This window comes from Urocitellus parryii, chromosome 1 (assembly GCF_045843805.1).
Source record: "Urocitellus parryii isolate mUroPar1 chromosome 1, mUroPar1.hap1, whole genome shotgun sequence".
NCBI lineage: Eukaryota > Metazoa > Chordata > Mammalia > Rodentia > Sciuridae > Urocitellus > Urocitellus parryii.
In genome coordinates this window covers 125,692,189-125,710,482 of record NC_135531.1, presented here as the reverse complement: position 1 = coordinate 125,710,482, position 18,294 = coordinate 125,692,189, and the positions used below count along the sequence as shown (strand labels likewise).

Sequence of the window (18,294 nt, the reverse complement as noted above, 5' to 3'; positions counted from 1 at the left end):
GCTACTTTGCTGAATTCAGTTATTAGTTCTAGAAATTTTCTGGTGGAGCTTTTTGGGTCTTCTAGGTATAGAATCATATGGTCAGCAAATAGTGCTAATTTAAGTTCTTCTTTTCCTATACATATCCCTTTAATTTCTTTCATCTAATTACTCTGACCAGAGTTTCAAGAACTATGTTGAATGGAAGTTGTGAAAGTGGGCATCCCTGTCTGTTCCAGTTTTTAGAGGGAATGCCTTCAGTTTTTCTCCATTTAGAATGATGTTGGCCTGGGGCTTTACAATGTTGAGATATGTTCCTGTTATCCCTAGTTTTTCTAGTGTTTTGAACATAAAGCTGTGCTGTAATTTGTTGAATGCTTTTTCTACATCTATTGAGATGATCAAATGATTCTTATCTTTAAGTCTATTGATGTGATGAATTACATTTATTGATTTTCATATGTTGAACCAACGTTGCATCCCTGGGATGAATCCCACTTGATTGTGGAGCACAATCTCTTTGATATGTTTTTGTATTCTATTTGCCAGAATTTTATTGAGAATTTTTACATCTCTGTTCATTAAAAATATTATTCTGAAGTTTCCTTTCTTTGATGTTTCTTTGTCTGACTTTGGAATCAGGATGATATTGGCCTCATAGAATGAGTTTGAAAGTTTTCCCTCTTTTTTTTATTTCATGAAATAATTTGAGGAGTATTTGAAAGTCTTATAGAATTCAGCTGTGTATCCATCAGGTCTTGGGATTTTCTTGCTTGATAGGCTTCTGATGGCATCTTGTATTTCATTGCTTGAAACTGAATTGTTTAACTTGTGTATATCCTCCTGATTTAGTTTAGGCAAGTCATATGACTCTAGAAATTTGCTGATGCCTTTGATATTTTCTATTTTATTGGAGTACAAATTTTCAAAATAATTTCTAATTATCTTCAGTATTTTTGTAGTGTCCCTTGTGATATTTCCTTTTTCACCATGGATGTTAGTAAATTGAATTTTCTCTCTTCTTCTCTTCATTAGCATAGCTAAGCATTTATCAATTTTATTTATTTTTTCAAAGAACCAATTTTTTGTTTTGTCAATTTTTTCAATTGTTTCTAGTTCATTGATTTCAGCTCTGATTTTAATTAGTTCTTCTACTACTTTTGGTTTTGATTTGTTCTTTTTTTCTAGGACTTTGAGATGTAATGTTAGATCATTTATTTGTTGACTTTTTCTTTTTCTTCTCTTAAGAAATGAACTTCATGCAATGAACTTTCCTCTTAATACTGCCTTCATAGTGTCCCAGAGATTTTGGTATGTTGTATCAATGTTCTGATTTACCTCTAAGAATTTTTTAATCTCCTCTTTAATGTCTACTGCACCACATTGTTCTTTTAATAACATATTATTTAGTCTCCAGGTGTTGGGGTAGCTTATATTTTTTATTTATCTTTGATTTCTAATTTCATTTCATTATGATCTGATAGAATCCAGGGTAGTATCTCTACTTTTTTGTATTTGCTGAGAGTTTCTTTGTGGCATAATATATGATCTATTTTAGAGAAGGATCCATGTGCTGCTGAGAAGAAAGTGAATTCACTTGTTGATGGATGACCCACTCTTAGGTTTACATCAAAGGACTTAAAATCAGCATAATATAATGATTTGTAGCCATACCAGTGTTTATAGCAGCTCAATTCACAATAGGTAAGCTATGGAACCAACTTAGGTGCTTGTCAACAGATAAATGGTTAAAGAAAATGTGGTACATATACACATATTACTCACTTATAAAGAAGAATGAAATTATGATGTTTGCCAGTAAATGGATGGAACTGGAAACTATCATGCTAAACGAAATAAGCCAATTCCAAAAAGCCAAAGGCCATATGTTTTCTCTCATATGTTAATGTTGTCTCACAATAAGTGGGGGGTGAGGGGTGATAAGGGGAGGTTCACCGGATTGGACAGGGAGAGTCGGGGTGGGAATGGGAAAGAGTAAAATGAATTGAACATAACTTTCATATGTTCATATATGAATACATGACCAACATAACTCCACATCATGTACAACCACAAAAATAGAAAGTTATACTCCATGCATGTATGATATGTCAAAATACATTTTACTTTCATGTATAATTAAAAAGAACAAATAAAGAATTTTTTAAAAGGGAGTGAAGGAAAGATAGGAAGAGGCAATTCATGGTAAGGAGAAATTCACATGGCTAAACAGTCTAGGAAGTGCTCAGCTTCACTAGTGATTAGAGAAATGTAAATCAAAGTGACTTCACATTTCTCAAACTGGCAGACAATGGAAAGCAGAATAATACCCAGTGCTGGCATCATGTGGCAAACTGCAGCCCCAAGGGAGTGTAACCAGGACAGGCCTTCTGGGCAGCAGTGTGTTCGCTGAAGTTAAACATGGATGTTCCTTCCTGAATCTGGAGTACCTTAATGAGATTGTAAGAGGGTACAGGGATGTCTTTGCAGCCTCATTTGTGGTAATAAGAAGTTAGAAGCAATGTAGGGACAAGAAGTTAGAAGCAATGTATGCTATCCCTGTGGGAAGGAATAAGTTGAAGACTGTGCAGAGGATGAAAGACTAGATGGTAGACAGAAGAAATGAACCAGTTTTACCCATGCAACATGGAGACAACAGGGAAAAAAGCACTGAGTGACAGAGAATAAGAAAGACCATCTTTTTATGCCATAATCTCCTTGTATGTAATTTATTTTATTTTATTTTTTTTAAAGAGAGAGTGAGAGAGGAGAGAGAGAGAGAGAGAGAGAGAGAGAGAGAGAGAATTTTTTTAATATTTATTTTTTAGTTTTCAGCGGACACAACATCTTTGTTGGTATGTGGTGCTGAGGATCGAACCCGAGCCGCACGCATGCCAGGCGAGCACGCTACCGCTTGAGCCACATCCCCAGCCCGTATGTAATTTATAAACACACAAACATACCCAATCAACAGTTATTTTTCTGTAACCTGCATTAAAATATAAACTTCAAGAGGGCAGAGTTGACGGGGTTTTTAATGATCTTGAGGTATTCCCAGGCTCTAGAAATTGAGAGTACTGTAGAGGCAAAGGATATGTTCCTTAAATGAATGATACATACATATCAACATTCTTAAATATATAAATACATTGCAATGGGTGACTCTTTTAGTATGAGAGAATGGGAATGGAGAGAAATTATGAAGGGAAACAGAAATATGGTGGTAATAGTCCATCAACTGATTCACAGTAATAATTCAAATTTTGCACCTGGGATAGGAGGAACTCTAGGCAGAACATTCCAAAACACGTATTATTCTTAGGTGCTGGGATTAGTGCTTACTTCTTTGTCCCCCTCTGATTTTCTATATTTTCTAAAAATTCTAGAATGAGTAACATTTTATTTTTATTATCCCCAAATCCAACACTTGAAAATGCCTTCCTCAGGCTGGGGCTATAGCTCAGTGGTAGAGTGCTTGCCTAGCACATGTGAGACACTGGGTTCAATTCTCAGCACCACATATAAATAAATAAAACAAAGGTCCATCAACAACTAAAATAATATTCAGAAAAAAGAAAATGCCTTCCTCATACTTGAAAGGAGCAATGCCCTCAATACCAAGTTTCCTTCCATTGCTTCTGTCCCCTACATTTCCACCTTTTATCCACCCTACCTTTTTCCCCAGCACCCCCACCCCCACTCACTTGTATGGAGTTGTAGTATAGCATCTTTGGCTATGCTTGTGTCTCTGTCAATAAGTAGTACCAGCAGCCTTGCCCTTTTCTTTCAGACTGACCTCCTAGTGTAGGACTGACTTTGGTTTTCCAGAATAACTGATTTATGACCTTTTCTCTTGCTTTCCTTTGAAGATTTGCCTTGTTTCCTGGTCTCAGCCTTCTCTAATTCATGTGAACCTGGTACTTCTCCCAGTGTATGGCTCAATAGTGTCCCCTACTCCAAGGCCTATCCTTCCTAGAAATTCAGAAGGTGATCTTATTTGATAATGGGGTAGTTACAGGAGTAATTAGTTATGATGGAGTCCTACTAGAGTAGGGTGGCCCCTTAGTCCAAAATGACTGCCACCCTTATGAGAAGAGACATAGAAATATCCAGGGAAACCACCACATGATGTCAGAGGCACAGACTGGAGGGATGTGTTGACAAGATAATATTAGTGGCAACTATCAGAAACTAGGAAGAGGAAAGAAAGGTTTCTCCCTGAGAACCTTTGGAGACAGCATGGCCCTGCTAACGTCTCACCTTAAATACTGTAATACAATAAAGTTCTGTTGTGTTACATCACCAAGTTTTTAATAGTTTGCTATGGCAGCACTAGAAAACCAATACACCCACCTTGACTGAACTGGGTGTCCACTAAGGAGGATTTTGGGTGCTCAGAAAGCCTTGCCTGCACTCTGTCTCCTTTTAGTCTGTCACAACACCAAAAACCTCAAGGGGAAAGGAGGAGGAAGAAAAGGTCTACTCCATGCTTATATTTATGCTAAAATGAGCTCCAGTTTAACACAAATTAGAGATATGACTCAACAATTTCCCTCACTTGAATGAAAAATTAAAATAGGACAAAGATGTCTTCAGAGTCTGGAACATGCAGTGCAAAGATTAAAAATCAGTGGGATCCTTTCCATACTGGGATTATCACTTTTGATTTAACCTTCCAATATCTCTGTGCTGCCAATGCTTTGCAGTGAATAATTTGGCCAAGACTGGAAGTCAACATCTTCTTCCTTCAAAGGTCAGGATGGCAGATTGGGATCTACCTTACTCTCTTGCCCTCTTCCTACTCCACTGGGCTTCTGACTTAGGGGAGAAGTTAAAGACCTGGTCTATTCTGTTTTCTTTTCCGGTGCTTCTCCACTGCCTGGTGCACCCCTGTGAGGCCCCAAGAGATCCCAGAGATGGGAGAAGCAGGGCGTTGGGAAGCTCATAACAAGAAAGCTGTCCAGGAGGCAGTCACATCCTCTGACTGTGCTGTGGCTCCATCTGTGATGATTCACCCACTGGTTGACATGTGCTAGTCCTTCTGGACCCTCATACCATTCACCCTTTTTCAGGGATGATTTCATATTCTTTAGCAACCTTTAACTTCTTCCTTTCTTTTCCTCTCCAATCCATTTTCTACAGTAGGCATATTGGATCTTTCAAACTGTAGATGTGAGTCACTCTTTCACCTGCTGAAAGCTTCCAATGGCTCTCCAGATTCAACTTACAATGAAGTCCAGCTTTTTACATGGTCACTAAAGGTAAAGCCCTGTCTGAGGTCCTGGTCAGCATCCCTATCACCTGCTTCTTCTTCTTCCTTTGACTCCCTGCAATGGATCCATACCATGATACTTGCAATTTTCTGAATGAGCCTCCTTTTCCCTCTCAGCAGTGTGTTATTTCATGTAATTTTCCCATGCCCAGAACCCTCTTTTCCATTCCTTGATGTCTGTTTTGCTCTTTTATGCCCTTGGGTTTCAGTAAAACATTGCCTTCTCTGAAAATCTTCAAATATGTGAATGTACACACACATACACACACACATACACACACATGTGCATGCACCCACGCATGTGCGCGCGCAAACACACATACACATCTACCTCACTGACTCAACTCTCTGAAAACCGTAGTTTATAATTTGTAATGCTGTGTTTATTTTTGTGGTAGTATGAAGAATGTCTGTCTCCTCCATCAGACAGTGAGCTCCTTGAGGGTGGGAACTTTACCTTCATTATTCATTTGAGCACCTAACCCAGAGGCTTGCTTAGGATAGAGGCTTGATAAGAATCTGTCATGGTGCACAATTTTTTTGATGTGCCTTTGTATCCGATTCACCAGAATTTTATTGAGGATTTTTGCATCTAGTTTCATCAGAGATATTGGTCTGTAGTTTTCTTTCTTTGAGGTGTTTTTGTCTGGTTTCGGAATCAGGGTGATGTTGGCCTCATAGAATGAATTTGGCAGAGCTCCCTCTTTTTCTATTTCCTGAAATAATTTGAAAAGTATTGGTGTTAATTCTTCTTTAAAGGTTTTGTAAAACTCCGCTGTATACCCATCCGGTCCTGGGCTTTTCTTGGTTGGTAGTCTTTTGATTGCTTCTTCTATTTCATCCATTGATATTGGTCTGTTTAAATTGTGTGTATCCTCCTGACTCAGTCTGGGCAAATCATATGACTTAAGAAATTTATCGATGTCTTCACTATCTTCTATTTTATTGGAATATAGGTTTTCAAAATAATTTCTAATTGTCTTCTGTATTTCTGTAGCATCTGTTGTGATATTGCCTTTTTCATCCCGTATGTTAGTAATTTGAGTTCTCTCTCTTCTTCTCTTCGTTAGCATGGCTAAAGGTCTGTTGATCTTATTTATTTGTTTCGAAGAACCAACTTTTAGTTTTGTTAGTTTTTTCAATAGTTTCTTTTGTTTCAATTTTGTTGATTTCCACTCTGATTTTAATTATTTCTTGCCTTCTGCTACATATGCTGTTGTTTTGATCTTCCTTTTCTAGGGCTTTGAGATGAAGTGTGAGCTCATTTATTTGTTGGTTTTTCCTTTTTTTGAGGAATGACCTCCAGGCGATGAATTTCCCTCTTAAAACTGCTTTCATTGTGTCCCATAGATTCCGATATGTTGTGTCTGTATTTTCATTTATCTCTAAGAATTTTTTGATTTCCTCCTTTATGTCTTCTGTAACCCATTGATCATTCAGTAACATATTGTTCATTTTCCATGTGATGTAGGATTTTTCCTTCCTTCTTTTATCATTGATTTCCAGTTTCATTCCATTATGATCAGATAAAATGCATGGTATTATCTCCACCCCTTTATATTTACTGAGGGTTGCCCTATGGCATAATATATGGTCTATTTTTGAGAAGGATCCATGTGCTGCTGAGAAAAAAGTATATCCACTTGATGATGGTTGATATATTCTATATATGTCAGTTAAGTCTAGGTTATTTAAAGATAAGAACCATATGATCATCTCGATAGACACAGAAAAAGCACTCGACAAAGTACAGCATCCCTTTATGTTCAAAACATTAGAAAAACTAGGGATAACAGGAACTTACCTCAACATTGTAAAAGCTATCTATGCTAAGCCTCAGGCTAGCATCATTCTGAATGGAGAAAAATTGAAGGCATTCCCTCTAAAACCTGGAACAAGACAGGGATGCCCTCTATCACCACTTCTATTCAATATAGTTCTCGAAACACTGGCCAGAGCAATTAGATAGACAAAAGAAATTAAAGGCATACAAATAGGAAAAGAAGAACTTAAATTATCACTATTTGCAGATGACATGATTCTATACCTAGAAGACCCAAAAGGGTCTACAAAGTAACTACTAGAACTAATAAATGAATTCAGCAAAGTGGCAGGATATAAAATTAACACGCATAAATCAAAGGCATTTCTGTATATCAGTGACAAAACTTCTGAAATGGAAATGAGGAAAAACACTCCATTCACAATATCCTCAAAAAAAAAAATACTTGGGAATCAACCTAACAAAAGAGGTGAAAGATTTATACAATGAAAACTACAGAACCCTAAAAAGAGAAGTAGAAGAAGATCTTAGAAGATGGAAAAATATACCCTGTTCATGGATAGGCAGAACTAACATCATCAAAATGGCGATATTACCAAAAGTTCTCTATAGGTTTAATGCAATGCCAATCAAAATCCCAATGGCATTTCTTGTAGAAATAGATAAAGCAATCATGAAATTCATATGGAAAAATAAAAGATCCAGAATAGCAAAAGCAATTCTAAGCAGGAAGTGTGAATCAGGCGGTATAGCGATACCAGATTTAAAACTAAATTACAGAGCAATAGTAACAAAAACAGCATGGTACTGGTACCAAAACAGGCGGGTGGACCAATGGTACAGAATAGAGGACACAGAGACTAATCCACAAAGCTACAACTATCTTAAATTTGATAAAGGGGCTAAAAAAGAGCATGCAATGGAGGAAGGATAGCATCTTCAACAAATGGTGTTGGGAAAACTGGAAATCCATATGCAACAAAATGAAACTGAATCCCCTCCTCTCGCCATGAACAAAAGTTAACTCAAAGTGGATCAAGGAGCTAGATATCAAATCAGAGACTCTGCGTCTGATAGAAGAAAAAGTTGGCTCCGATCTACATATTGTGGGGGTCGGGCTCCAAATTCCTTAATAGGACACCCATAGCATAAGAGTTAATAACAAGAATCAACAAATGGGACTCACTTAAACTGAAAAGTTTTTTCTCAGCAAGAGAAACAATAAGAGAGGTAAATAGGGAGCCTACATCCTGGGAACAAATTTTTACTCCTCACACTTCAGATAGAGCCCTAATATCCAGAGTATGCAAAGAACTCAAAAAATTAGACAATAAGATAACAAATTACCCAATCAACAAATGGGCCAAGGACCTGAACAGACACTTCTCAGAGGAGGACATACAATCAATCAATAAGTACATGAAAAAATGCTCACCATCTCTAGCAATCAGAGAAATGCAAATCAAAACCACCCTAAGATACCATCTCACTCCAGTAAGATTGGCAGCCATTCTGAAGTCAAACAACAACAAGTGCTGGCGAGGATGTGGGGAAAAGAGGACTCTTGTACATTGCTGGTGGGACTGCAAACTGGTGTGGCCAATTTGGAAAGCAGTATGGAGATTCCTGGGAAATCTGGGAATGGAACTACCATTTGACCCAGCTATTGCCCTTCTCGGACTGTTCCTTGAAGACCTTAAAAGAGCGTACTACAGGGATACTGCCACATCGATGTTCATAGCAGCACAATTCACAATTGCTAGACTGTGGAACCAACCCAGATGCCCTTCAATAGATGAATGGATAAAAAAAAATGTGGCATTTATACACCATGGAGTATTATGCACCACTAAAAAATGACAAAATCATGGAATTTGCAGGGAAATGGATGGCACTAGAGTAGATTATGCTTAGTGAAGCTAGCCAATCCCTAAAAAACAAATACCAAATGTCTTCTTTGATATAATGAGAGCAACCAAGAACAGAGCAGGGAGGAAGAGCAGGAAGAAAAGATTAACATTAAACAGAGACATGAGGTGGGAGGGAAAGGGAGAGAAAAGGGAAATTGCATGGAAATGGAGGGAGACCCTCATTGTTATACAAAATTACATATAAGAGGTTGTGAGGGGAATGGGAAAATAAACAAAGAGAGAAATGAATTACAGTAGATGGGGTAGAGAGAGAAGATGGGAGGGGAGGGGAGGGGGGATAGTAGAGGATAGGAAAGGTAGCAGAATACAACAGTTACTTATATGGTGTTATGTAAAAATGTGGATGTGTAACCGATGTGATTCTGCAATCTGTATTTGGGGTAAAAATGGGAGTTCATAACCCACTTGAATCTAATGTATGAAATATGATATGTCAAGAGCTTTGTAACGTTTTGAACAACCAATTAAAAAAAAAGAGAAAAAAAGAATCTGTCATGGCTGGGCATGATAGCACTTCCCTGTAATCCCAGTGGCTGGGGAGGCTGAGGCAGGAAGATTGTAAGTTCAAAGCTAGCCTCTGCAACTTAGCAAGGCCCTAAGCAACTTAGTGAGACCCTGTCTTTAAATAAAAAATAAATTGTTTGATGGTTAAGCACCCTGGATTCAATACCCAGTACCAAAAAAAAAAAAAAAAAAAGAATTTATGGCATGAGCGCTTGGGTTTCAGACAGCTCTATAACTAAGGTTCATCTGGTTCTGATACTCAGTGAGTCTATAGACTCTGTCCCTCTCCCAACATCCTGACATGTATCTCCCCATTTAATCTGAGTGTGAATTTTTTGCTAATTAAAACACACGCCGCCATGCCAATGACATGTGCAGCATACTTGATTAATGCTACCCCCCTATGATTAATTTATATAGCATTGTGACTTTTCTCTTTCAGAGAAAAAATCCTTGTGTTTTCTTTTGATTTAATTTGTGCTACTACTTATTGGCTAATTTTCTTGAAGAACCATCTCCATTTTTCTCTGTATCTCTGATAATTCAGACTGATAGCTTCACTTGTGTAGGAAATTATTTTTCCCCCTTTTTTAGTGTGTGGTGATGAATCTTTTCCACAGATATTTTTCAAAAAATAATCTCTGTCTGCATTTGGCAGGAGCTCTGCCTGCCCATTTCCTCCCCCTCTCTTTTGATTTTCCATCTTTCCAGCCCACATCACTTCTTTTCACAGTAATATTTGAGCAGCACTCTTAGTTTATTTGGTTTCAGTGGTCTGCATTTTTCCAATTGGAGAACATTTCCTTGGCCTATTTTTAACCACAGAGCTCACACGTACAACCTAGATCTTTTCTTTTTCTGAAAAGCTCTGCTGAGGGGATAGGCAGCTTAGCCCAAATCAGAAAGACCCTATGAATAGAGGAGGTGCTGAAATGTAAGCTGTATTAATGGTAAAAAAAAAGTTGTGGTGCTGACAATTCAGTGGGCTTTGGGAAAGGAATTGCCACTGAGCTCTCTAGTTAAAAATTAATAATGCTTATTATGTGTCTAGTTCTCTGCACAGATATATTCTTGATCTCATTTAATCCTTACCAACACACTGAGCGATTATTAGTCATAAGTTTACCAACTTATTTATTTACCGAGAACCACATTTGTGCCAGCACTTTCTTGAAGTTAAGTGGGATGAAGTACACAAAGTTTTTAGTAAATCATGGTGTCACTGACATGAGCAGATTAGGGTAAGAGAAAATGTTTGGGTGGGGGAAGAAGCAATCCATTTTGAATAAGTTACGATTGAAGTATCTAGTCCTTCCCTCTCATCCTCCATTTTTCAAATACGACAATTAACTTCAAGTAGATGTCCAAAATTACATGACTTGTAGGAGATGAAACCCAGGTCTGACTGGCTCCAGGGCCAAGCTTTTTGCTCTCCACTCTTCTGTGTCCAGGAAATGAAGCATGACTACACTGTGTGCTCACTGGAGCCTGACTCTACCTATGTTTTAGTTTAATAGCTTCCTTTATCTCACCTGAATACCTCTCACCCAATTTTCACTGTCTCCCTGTATTTCAGAGGCTGATCCTCTTGGCAGAAACCTAGAAGAGCATTCTAATTTTAGGCATTATTTGTGATCTCCAAAAACTGTCATTAAAGGACACATTAATTAGCTAATTTTCCTGTGATGACTCATTAATGAATGCTCTATCAAAAGTGCTCCTCCAGACAACTTAGGCAATGAAATAGAAAGACAAAGCTACCTTGGGCAGAGTCACCTTTGTCCCTTTTCCTGAAATAAGCCAGTCTTCTCAAGTACAGGGGCCTGTGACCACAGCCCCAGGTAGACCAACAATAGAGCACACCTCATTGCGTGTGCTTAGTGAGAGCCATGCCCTTCCACTCATCACCTGCCTTCTGTGGTCATTCTCTCCTCTGCTCATTGTGCATCATTAGATGTTCAAGCACAGGCCTAGAGTGGCCTAGTCAGATCCCTTAGTGTATCAGGGATGATACATAAGTGAGTGCTTTGAGGGCTTTTCTGCCAGATTCTCTTATACACACATACACCACACACCTGCACCTTCACAGCTTGAAAAATATTTCCCCAGTGGAAAAGGAAATGATTTTCAAATCATTTCCTGCATGCTAAGCAGGCATTTGTTTATACTACCAGCCAAGCTTTCAAACTTCAAGGAAATATATTTTCCTAGGGTGTTAGTCTATAAAATTTAAAAATCCTGGAAGTATTCGAAGCGTATGAGAAACTAGTACAAACACAGGAGGGTGGGGCAAAAGACTTACTCAATCTTTGGGACTGCTTCCAGCCTAGGCTGGGCCTTCACTCAGCTTTTTGTCTTCCTGGCTCCAGATGGCCAGAGTTCAAGTGTACTCTGAGCTCTCAGCACCACAATTCAGAGTCACTCCTCTTTTGCTCCAGCTCTTCCCTTTTCTGTCTTGATAAGTTTGCAAGCAGATTACAAACTGTCATCTCAACATCTTTACCTTCCACAATGGGATCTCACTAAAATCATAGCAGGTGGCAAATTGGCCTGATTTATCATTATTTGCATTTTTAATTTGTGGTATTTCAGGCCTGGAGGGTTTTTTTATGGGTCTTAAAATGACAGCACAACATCAATACATAATTCATTATCTATTTTTCATAATATCCGTGGTTAACTATCCATTGATAAACACAAAGGTCATCAACACTTAAGGAGAATGAGTCACAACATTAGCTTTCTTGATTCCTACTCTTCCTCTCTGAGGTCTGTCAGAATAAATTGCTGTGACTGAAGCACAAGTCTCCATGCTGCTCTTGTGTTAACAGGAAGACCCTTCTCAGCGGCAGCTTTTCTAGCCTTCAGAATGGACAAACATTAAATAACTGAGCTGCACTGTTTGTTGAGCTTCCACAGTTCTCTGACTTGGGGACAGTAGATGCTTTCAAATTGAAGCAAAATTGTAAGGGAGCAAGAGGGACCCCTCCATCCCATCCTGCTTTCTTTCCTAAGCCCTGCAGTATTCCCTTGTCACCCTTTTCTTCCTCATCCCCTGCCCTGCCCCAAGGGCACTGCTGCCACCTACTCTAAATTGGAAGAAAAACTGACTTCTAGTCATTTTGAAACATCATTTCCACAGATAAGCAGCACATATAGACAAATGGCCTAGGAATGCAGCTAGGAAATTATCAACAAAATAAAGGGGTACCCTGAGCAATTTTATAAGAGAATGATCAGCAAAGAAAACCAAGCAGACTAATTCAGGAAAGATACAGAGGCCTCTATATTCTTGGTGGCAGGAGTTACAACCCAACCGAGATAGACATATTCTTTATTTTTTCTTGCTAATCCAGATGCTTCTACACAGAGAGAGCCCATTCCACCAGGGTAAAGCACCCTGAATAGTCCAGATCACACCAATCTTCCCTTTCTCTGGCTCCTACTGCATAGATAAACCAATCAATCAAAATGTCAGTTTTTGGCAGTGCTCTCAAACCTTATTTTAGGTAAGACAAAGAAGACACGCTCTGCTGTCCATACATCATACAATGCAACATACGATTAGTCTTCAGTCATTGAATGTGAAGGTTTTATCCCTGGCTACAAGCTGTAGTCTTCTTTAGAACTTTCCCATTTCACCATGTTCATCAAATACTACTATGAAATCCATAAATGTATTCAGTTTGAGCCATAGATAAAAGTAATCATTTGCTTCAACAGTTGGAATGATTATTCTTTTAGGATTTATTTCATTCCTTTCATCAAGTATTTCTGGAAGGCTTACTAATTTACTGGGTATATTTAAGGCACTGGGAGGCCCCATTGACCAGTTGAATTTTAATATCTTTCTAGACCCAAGAATATAAAAGAGACATATGCAATCCTTGAACAACTACACAATTTCCCCACCAAAAAATAATGGCTTGCTAGTAGGCATCTGATTCTAGCCACAATTTACTGGAGACCTTGACATTGGCTGCACTTGTTGTAAATGAGTAGACTCTATTCTGGTAGTAAATTAAAATGACTCCCCAAATTCAAGCTTATCTTGGATCACATCTCCTAGTCAGGACATGTCACTCCAGAGTGAGCATTTTAGAAGATGTGGAGGATGACATGTGACATATTTCCAATGAAACCCTGATAGTATTTTACATAATTGATGACACTGGATCATCTCTGTAACATGTGACAACAAGCAGCCACATGTAGTCCCTAGAAAGCAGAACAGACTCATCAAGTGTGCAATTTAGAACACATTCACTGGCTCTTTATTCTTTCATTACAGTTTGACTTCTTTCCTGCTAAACTGCTCTCTGAGAAGATTTATAATGTCAGGAATGAACATACAAGGATAGTTGAATAAGTAATAAAGTTCTAAAGGAACAGTTATGTTAATTTACAATGCACCATTTGTCGACAATCTGAAAGACATTATTTCAAACAAAGGTAACTAGGGGGATGTTAACAGCCAGCAAATGTATTTATGCTAGCTCTTATTCTGAGTAAATGACTGCATTTTAGAAAGAATTTGCCATCATGTTAGTAGTGTTCTTAATTGTCCACAATTTCCATAATTTACTTTTTAAATCAAAATATCATAGAAAATGATTTCAACAAACTTCCAGTTTTAGATATTATGTACACTAAAATATGCCAGACTTTGGGTTTTAGTAAATGAAACAAATGGCTCAGATGTGTTTCCAAATGTTAGTCTAGCATCGTTTTATTTAGGCTGGCACGCTCCCAGATGTGAGATAAGTAGAGAATTGTGCAATTATCCAGATAATCTGATCCAAAGAACATTTTTTGCTTGTTTTTTTCCTTCTTGGCCAGAAATATCTGAAGTAATTGGCTTAGCTGTTCCTTTTATACAGCCTGCTCAGGATTGGTCTGAAGGCTGGGGAATAAGAAAAGATCCAGTAGCCTTGCTTGGGACATCCTTGCCCTTGGTATGAGAAAAGAAGAGACAATTTCTTTGGGGCTTCTTTGGGTAATCTCGGCATCAATAGCCACCATGTTTTCTAGATGAGGCCATGTATAATGTTAGGGAATTAGATGGAATAAAATGGACTTAATTATAGGGTGCTTTATCTATTCACAATCTGTGGTGCCATGCTATCTCTTCTTGGCCTAGTTTATCTATCCCTAGCTGGTGGGACAAGCCTTTTCTTTCTAAGAGGCTTCCATGGCTTTATGTATGCATACCTGAATTGCTCCTCTCTTTAGTCTTAGTGCCCCACCCAGTCCCAGTCCAAATCCTCCATTTCATCTTAGGTTAATAAGTTTCCAAAACTCTAGATTTCACTACTTAGTACCTGAATCATCAACTTTTAGTGGCTTTCCATTTCCTCCTACAGAATAACTCAGAGTGCTCAGCCTGACATTCAGAGCCCTCTGAGATCTGCAGCCCCTTCATCTCTTCAGCATTCCTCTTGGGTGCCCCAGCAGGAAGTGGGTATTTTAGGCAAATGGAGTTCCTCATCCATCTCCTCCCTGCTCTGGGCTTTGTTGGGCCTCATCTTCACTTGCTCATCCAAATGCCTCCAGATACTTTCTTTCCCCCTGGATCCACCTCCTACTGCTCAGTAAGACCTGATCTCATTCCATCCTTTGAGACCTCCATGAACAACATGGTCCAGGAGAGCCTTCCTTGCTATGAAATGGTACATATCCTTGGTCACCTAATTGTATTCTATGTAGGTATAGCTCTTGCATTGCATCTCTTTTGGATAATGAAATTCTTACTTGCAAATGACATCTTTTCTCAGCTTGATGGCCAGCCCCCTATATGATGCCTTTTTGTGTGTTCCATAGCCAAGAGGGGAAATAACGAGCCCAACTGTAGTTACTACTCTTCTAGCCACACATGGAGTGAGGAATCCCTTCATCATTCAGATAAAGGCCAGTGAAATTTTGAGAAGCTCAATATATGAACAAGGCCTCTGGCACAGGTTTGCTGGAGTGACTGAATCAGCTCTGGATACCTAGACTAGAACAATGGTTTCATTACTTATTAACTGTGTGCTTTCTGTCTACTTCTTTTCTCTCATACAAAATGGGGATAGTAGTAGTACCCGCAGCATACGGGTTATTGTTAACCAAGATCAATAAGTAAGGCAGTTAGTGCATGGCATATAGTAAGTGTTTGTTACTTTTATTAAACATCATGTCAAAAGAGTTTCTTACATTATGTCCCAGTCTTCTCTTTCAGGGCAGTGTCAGTTGACAGTGAAAGCAAGGGACCACTCTTAAATAATGGACTTTGGAAATGAGTATCCATCCTTTGGCCTGATAGGTAAGGTGCTCTCAGGGTGGCTGAATTGTAGGGCTTTGCCCTAGACCCATTTACTGGAATGACAAGCAACTGTACAATTTTATTTGCTTTTTCATGTGATGCCATCTCAGCCCATTGACAAGAAAATAGCAATAGCTGGTGAGGTTTAAGAAAGGCAATCCCGAGTCTTTTAGCATTGGGCTGAGACTGAACCTAAGATTAGCACAGTCCAGCATGGGATAGAGATGTGAATGAGACAAATCAAAACCATGCAGATGAAACAATCATGAAGTCAAAGCCCAGACCAGTAAATAACCTTGGTATCCTAGACATTCCTGAGTGACCATGGATAGGGCTGAGGTGTCTGCCCCAGCACCACAAATTCCTTGTCTTTTACCATATGGATTTGTGCAAAGTCACCTTTTAGTTACATTTATGTTTTTTCTTTCTTTCTTTCTTTCTTTTTTTTTTCTTTTTTTTTTTTTTTTTTTTTTTTTAATATTCCACCCAGTGGGCTGCTTTTCCCTCAGGTCTACATCTGACCCAGGTGAGATGTGTAACCCTTCCCCTCTGTGAGCCCGAATGACAAAAGCCTGAGGCTTTCACCCTTTCTCAGACCAGAAGACAACCCATTTTGCCATTGGGCACACATAGAAGAGCCCACTGGGCCATCTGCCCTCAGGATGGTGAGTGGGAGAGTTACCTTGAATTCAGTCTCAATGTTGGCTAGTCTGGCTAATTCGTTGCTCAGCTCCAAAGCGGTGAGGACAGGGTCTTCGCTAGACAGTGACAAATAGGCAGCGCTTGCCAGTCCTTTGTAGGCATTCATGCGGGAGCGCGAGTGGCTGAAGGAGTCTTTCCGCTGCTTCTCAGTGCACTCGGTGCACTTGCAGAAGTAGTCATGGGGCCGCTCGATGCGGGCGCCCTTGAGCAGCAGGATGTGCACGATTTCGTACTCCTGGCAGTGGGCGGCCAGGATGATGGGCGTGATGTCGTGAGAGAAGCGCGTGCCATCCTCATCATAGGCATAGAAGTCGTCGTCCCGCAGCTCCTGCTCCAGCGGGCTAAGTGTCAGGCGCTGGCCCTGTGCGAAGGCCGGGTGGTTGAGGATGGCCTCCACAATGCGCACGTAGCCCTTGCTGATGGCCAGCAGCAACGCGTCCCCCACCCGCGCCAAGTTCTCTTTCTTGAGCAGCAACTCCGTGACCTCCAGGTGCTCGTTGCCCACAGCCAGCTGCAGCGCATTCTGTCCCATGTAGTCCACGCAGTTGAAATTGAGGGTCTTGGACTCCTCCAGCATTTTCCTGACCACAGGGATGTTGCCATACTCGGCTGAGTCTAGGAAGCGCTCTTCTTCAGGCGTCAGGCTAGTGCCCTTCTCATTGAACATGTAGGCGGGACCCCTGATAGCCTGCCGGCGGCCCTTCTCCCTCAAGGTCGTGTGCCGGCGCTGCATGTTTTTGAAGGTGCTGCTCCCCAACCTGTGGGACAATGAGGCAAAGAAGTTCAGTTACATTCCCAGAGGCCTGCAGACTCCCCAGAGGCAGAACAAACAAAAATTGTTGAGATAAAAAAATATGATGGGAACGTTATTACAAACTATGAAATCTAATTAGAAATCATTGTCTTAAACATTCAGATCGAGACAAATAGTTGCCTGAACTATTTTTTTCAAATGGAGAATCTTCAGTTATCCAGCTGTTCTATCATTGGGTGGAGGAGTCCAGCAGAGCTGTATGTGGGTTGAGGTGGAATGTGATGGGAGATGGAGGGAGGGTGTGGGGAAGGTGAGGGGTAGGGGTGTGGCAAGGGCCTGTTTCATCCATTTGTGTAGTCAAGCAAGTCACTTGGCTCCTCTGTACTTTTGTTTTCTTAAGCACAACATAGAAAACTTTGTGCACCATAGGGTCCGTGGGGGGATTAAATGAAGTAACTTGAATAGAGAAAGTAGGCAGTATTACTTTTATTCTGTCCTTTTGCATCTACCCCAGTTCTCCAAGGACTGTGCCCACCACAGTTACTGCCACCTCTGCCTCAGATGTCTTGTCCTAGTACATTCTCATACTGCAAGTACAGTCACATAGGCCTGTTTCTATATTTCTCCATGAAAATTAAGCATCTAAGAGAAAAAAATGTGACAGGGAGCAGGACTAGAGTCATTGCCACTTGCTGATGGCTGCAATCAGCCCTCCTGAAGGAGTTCAGTTGTAGCTTCTTAAGACTGAACCTGGAGTTTTATGTGGGGTAGGGGGAATAGGTCAACTTACATGCTGGGTTCACTTCTAACTATTCTTTCTCACTGTGGTGTAATATAGAGGTTAATATTAATACCATTAATCATGGCAGTTAATATTTATTAAGTACCTATTATGTGGCAGGTACTATACTAACATATTTAGGTTCTAACTTCACATATATTAATGTATTAATTCTTGTATCAAACCTATGAGGAAGGCACCATTATTATCCTCATCTCAGATATAAGATGCTGCGTGAAGCTAGGCTCAAAGACAGTATTTGAAGTCAGAAGGTTTAAAGTAGGAAT

At 39.7% G+C, this 18,294-nt stretch overlaps 1 protein-coding gene across 1 annotated transcript in view; it reads right to left on the bottom strand.

Annotated features, from left to right (window-relative positions):
• Positions 1-18,294, bottom strand: part of Trpc7 (transient receptor potential cation channel subfamily C member 7) — a 147,466-nt gene that overhangs the window by 122,167 nt on the left and 7,005 nt on the right. Inside the window, exon 3 of the mRNA XM_077798310.1 lies at positions 16,453-17,230. Within this exon, the coding sequence (XP_077654436.1) occupies positions 16,453-17,230 (778 nt within the window). The remainder of the gene's footprint in view (positions 1-16,452; positions 17,231-18,294) is intronic.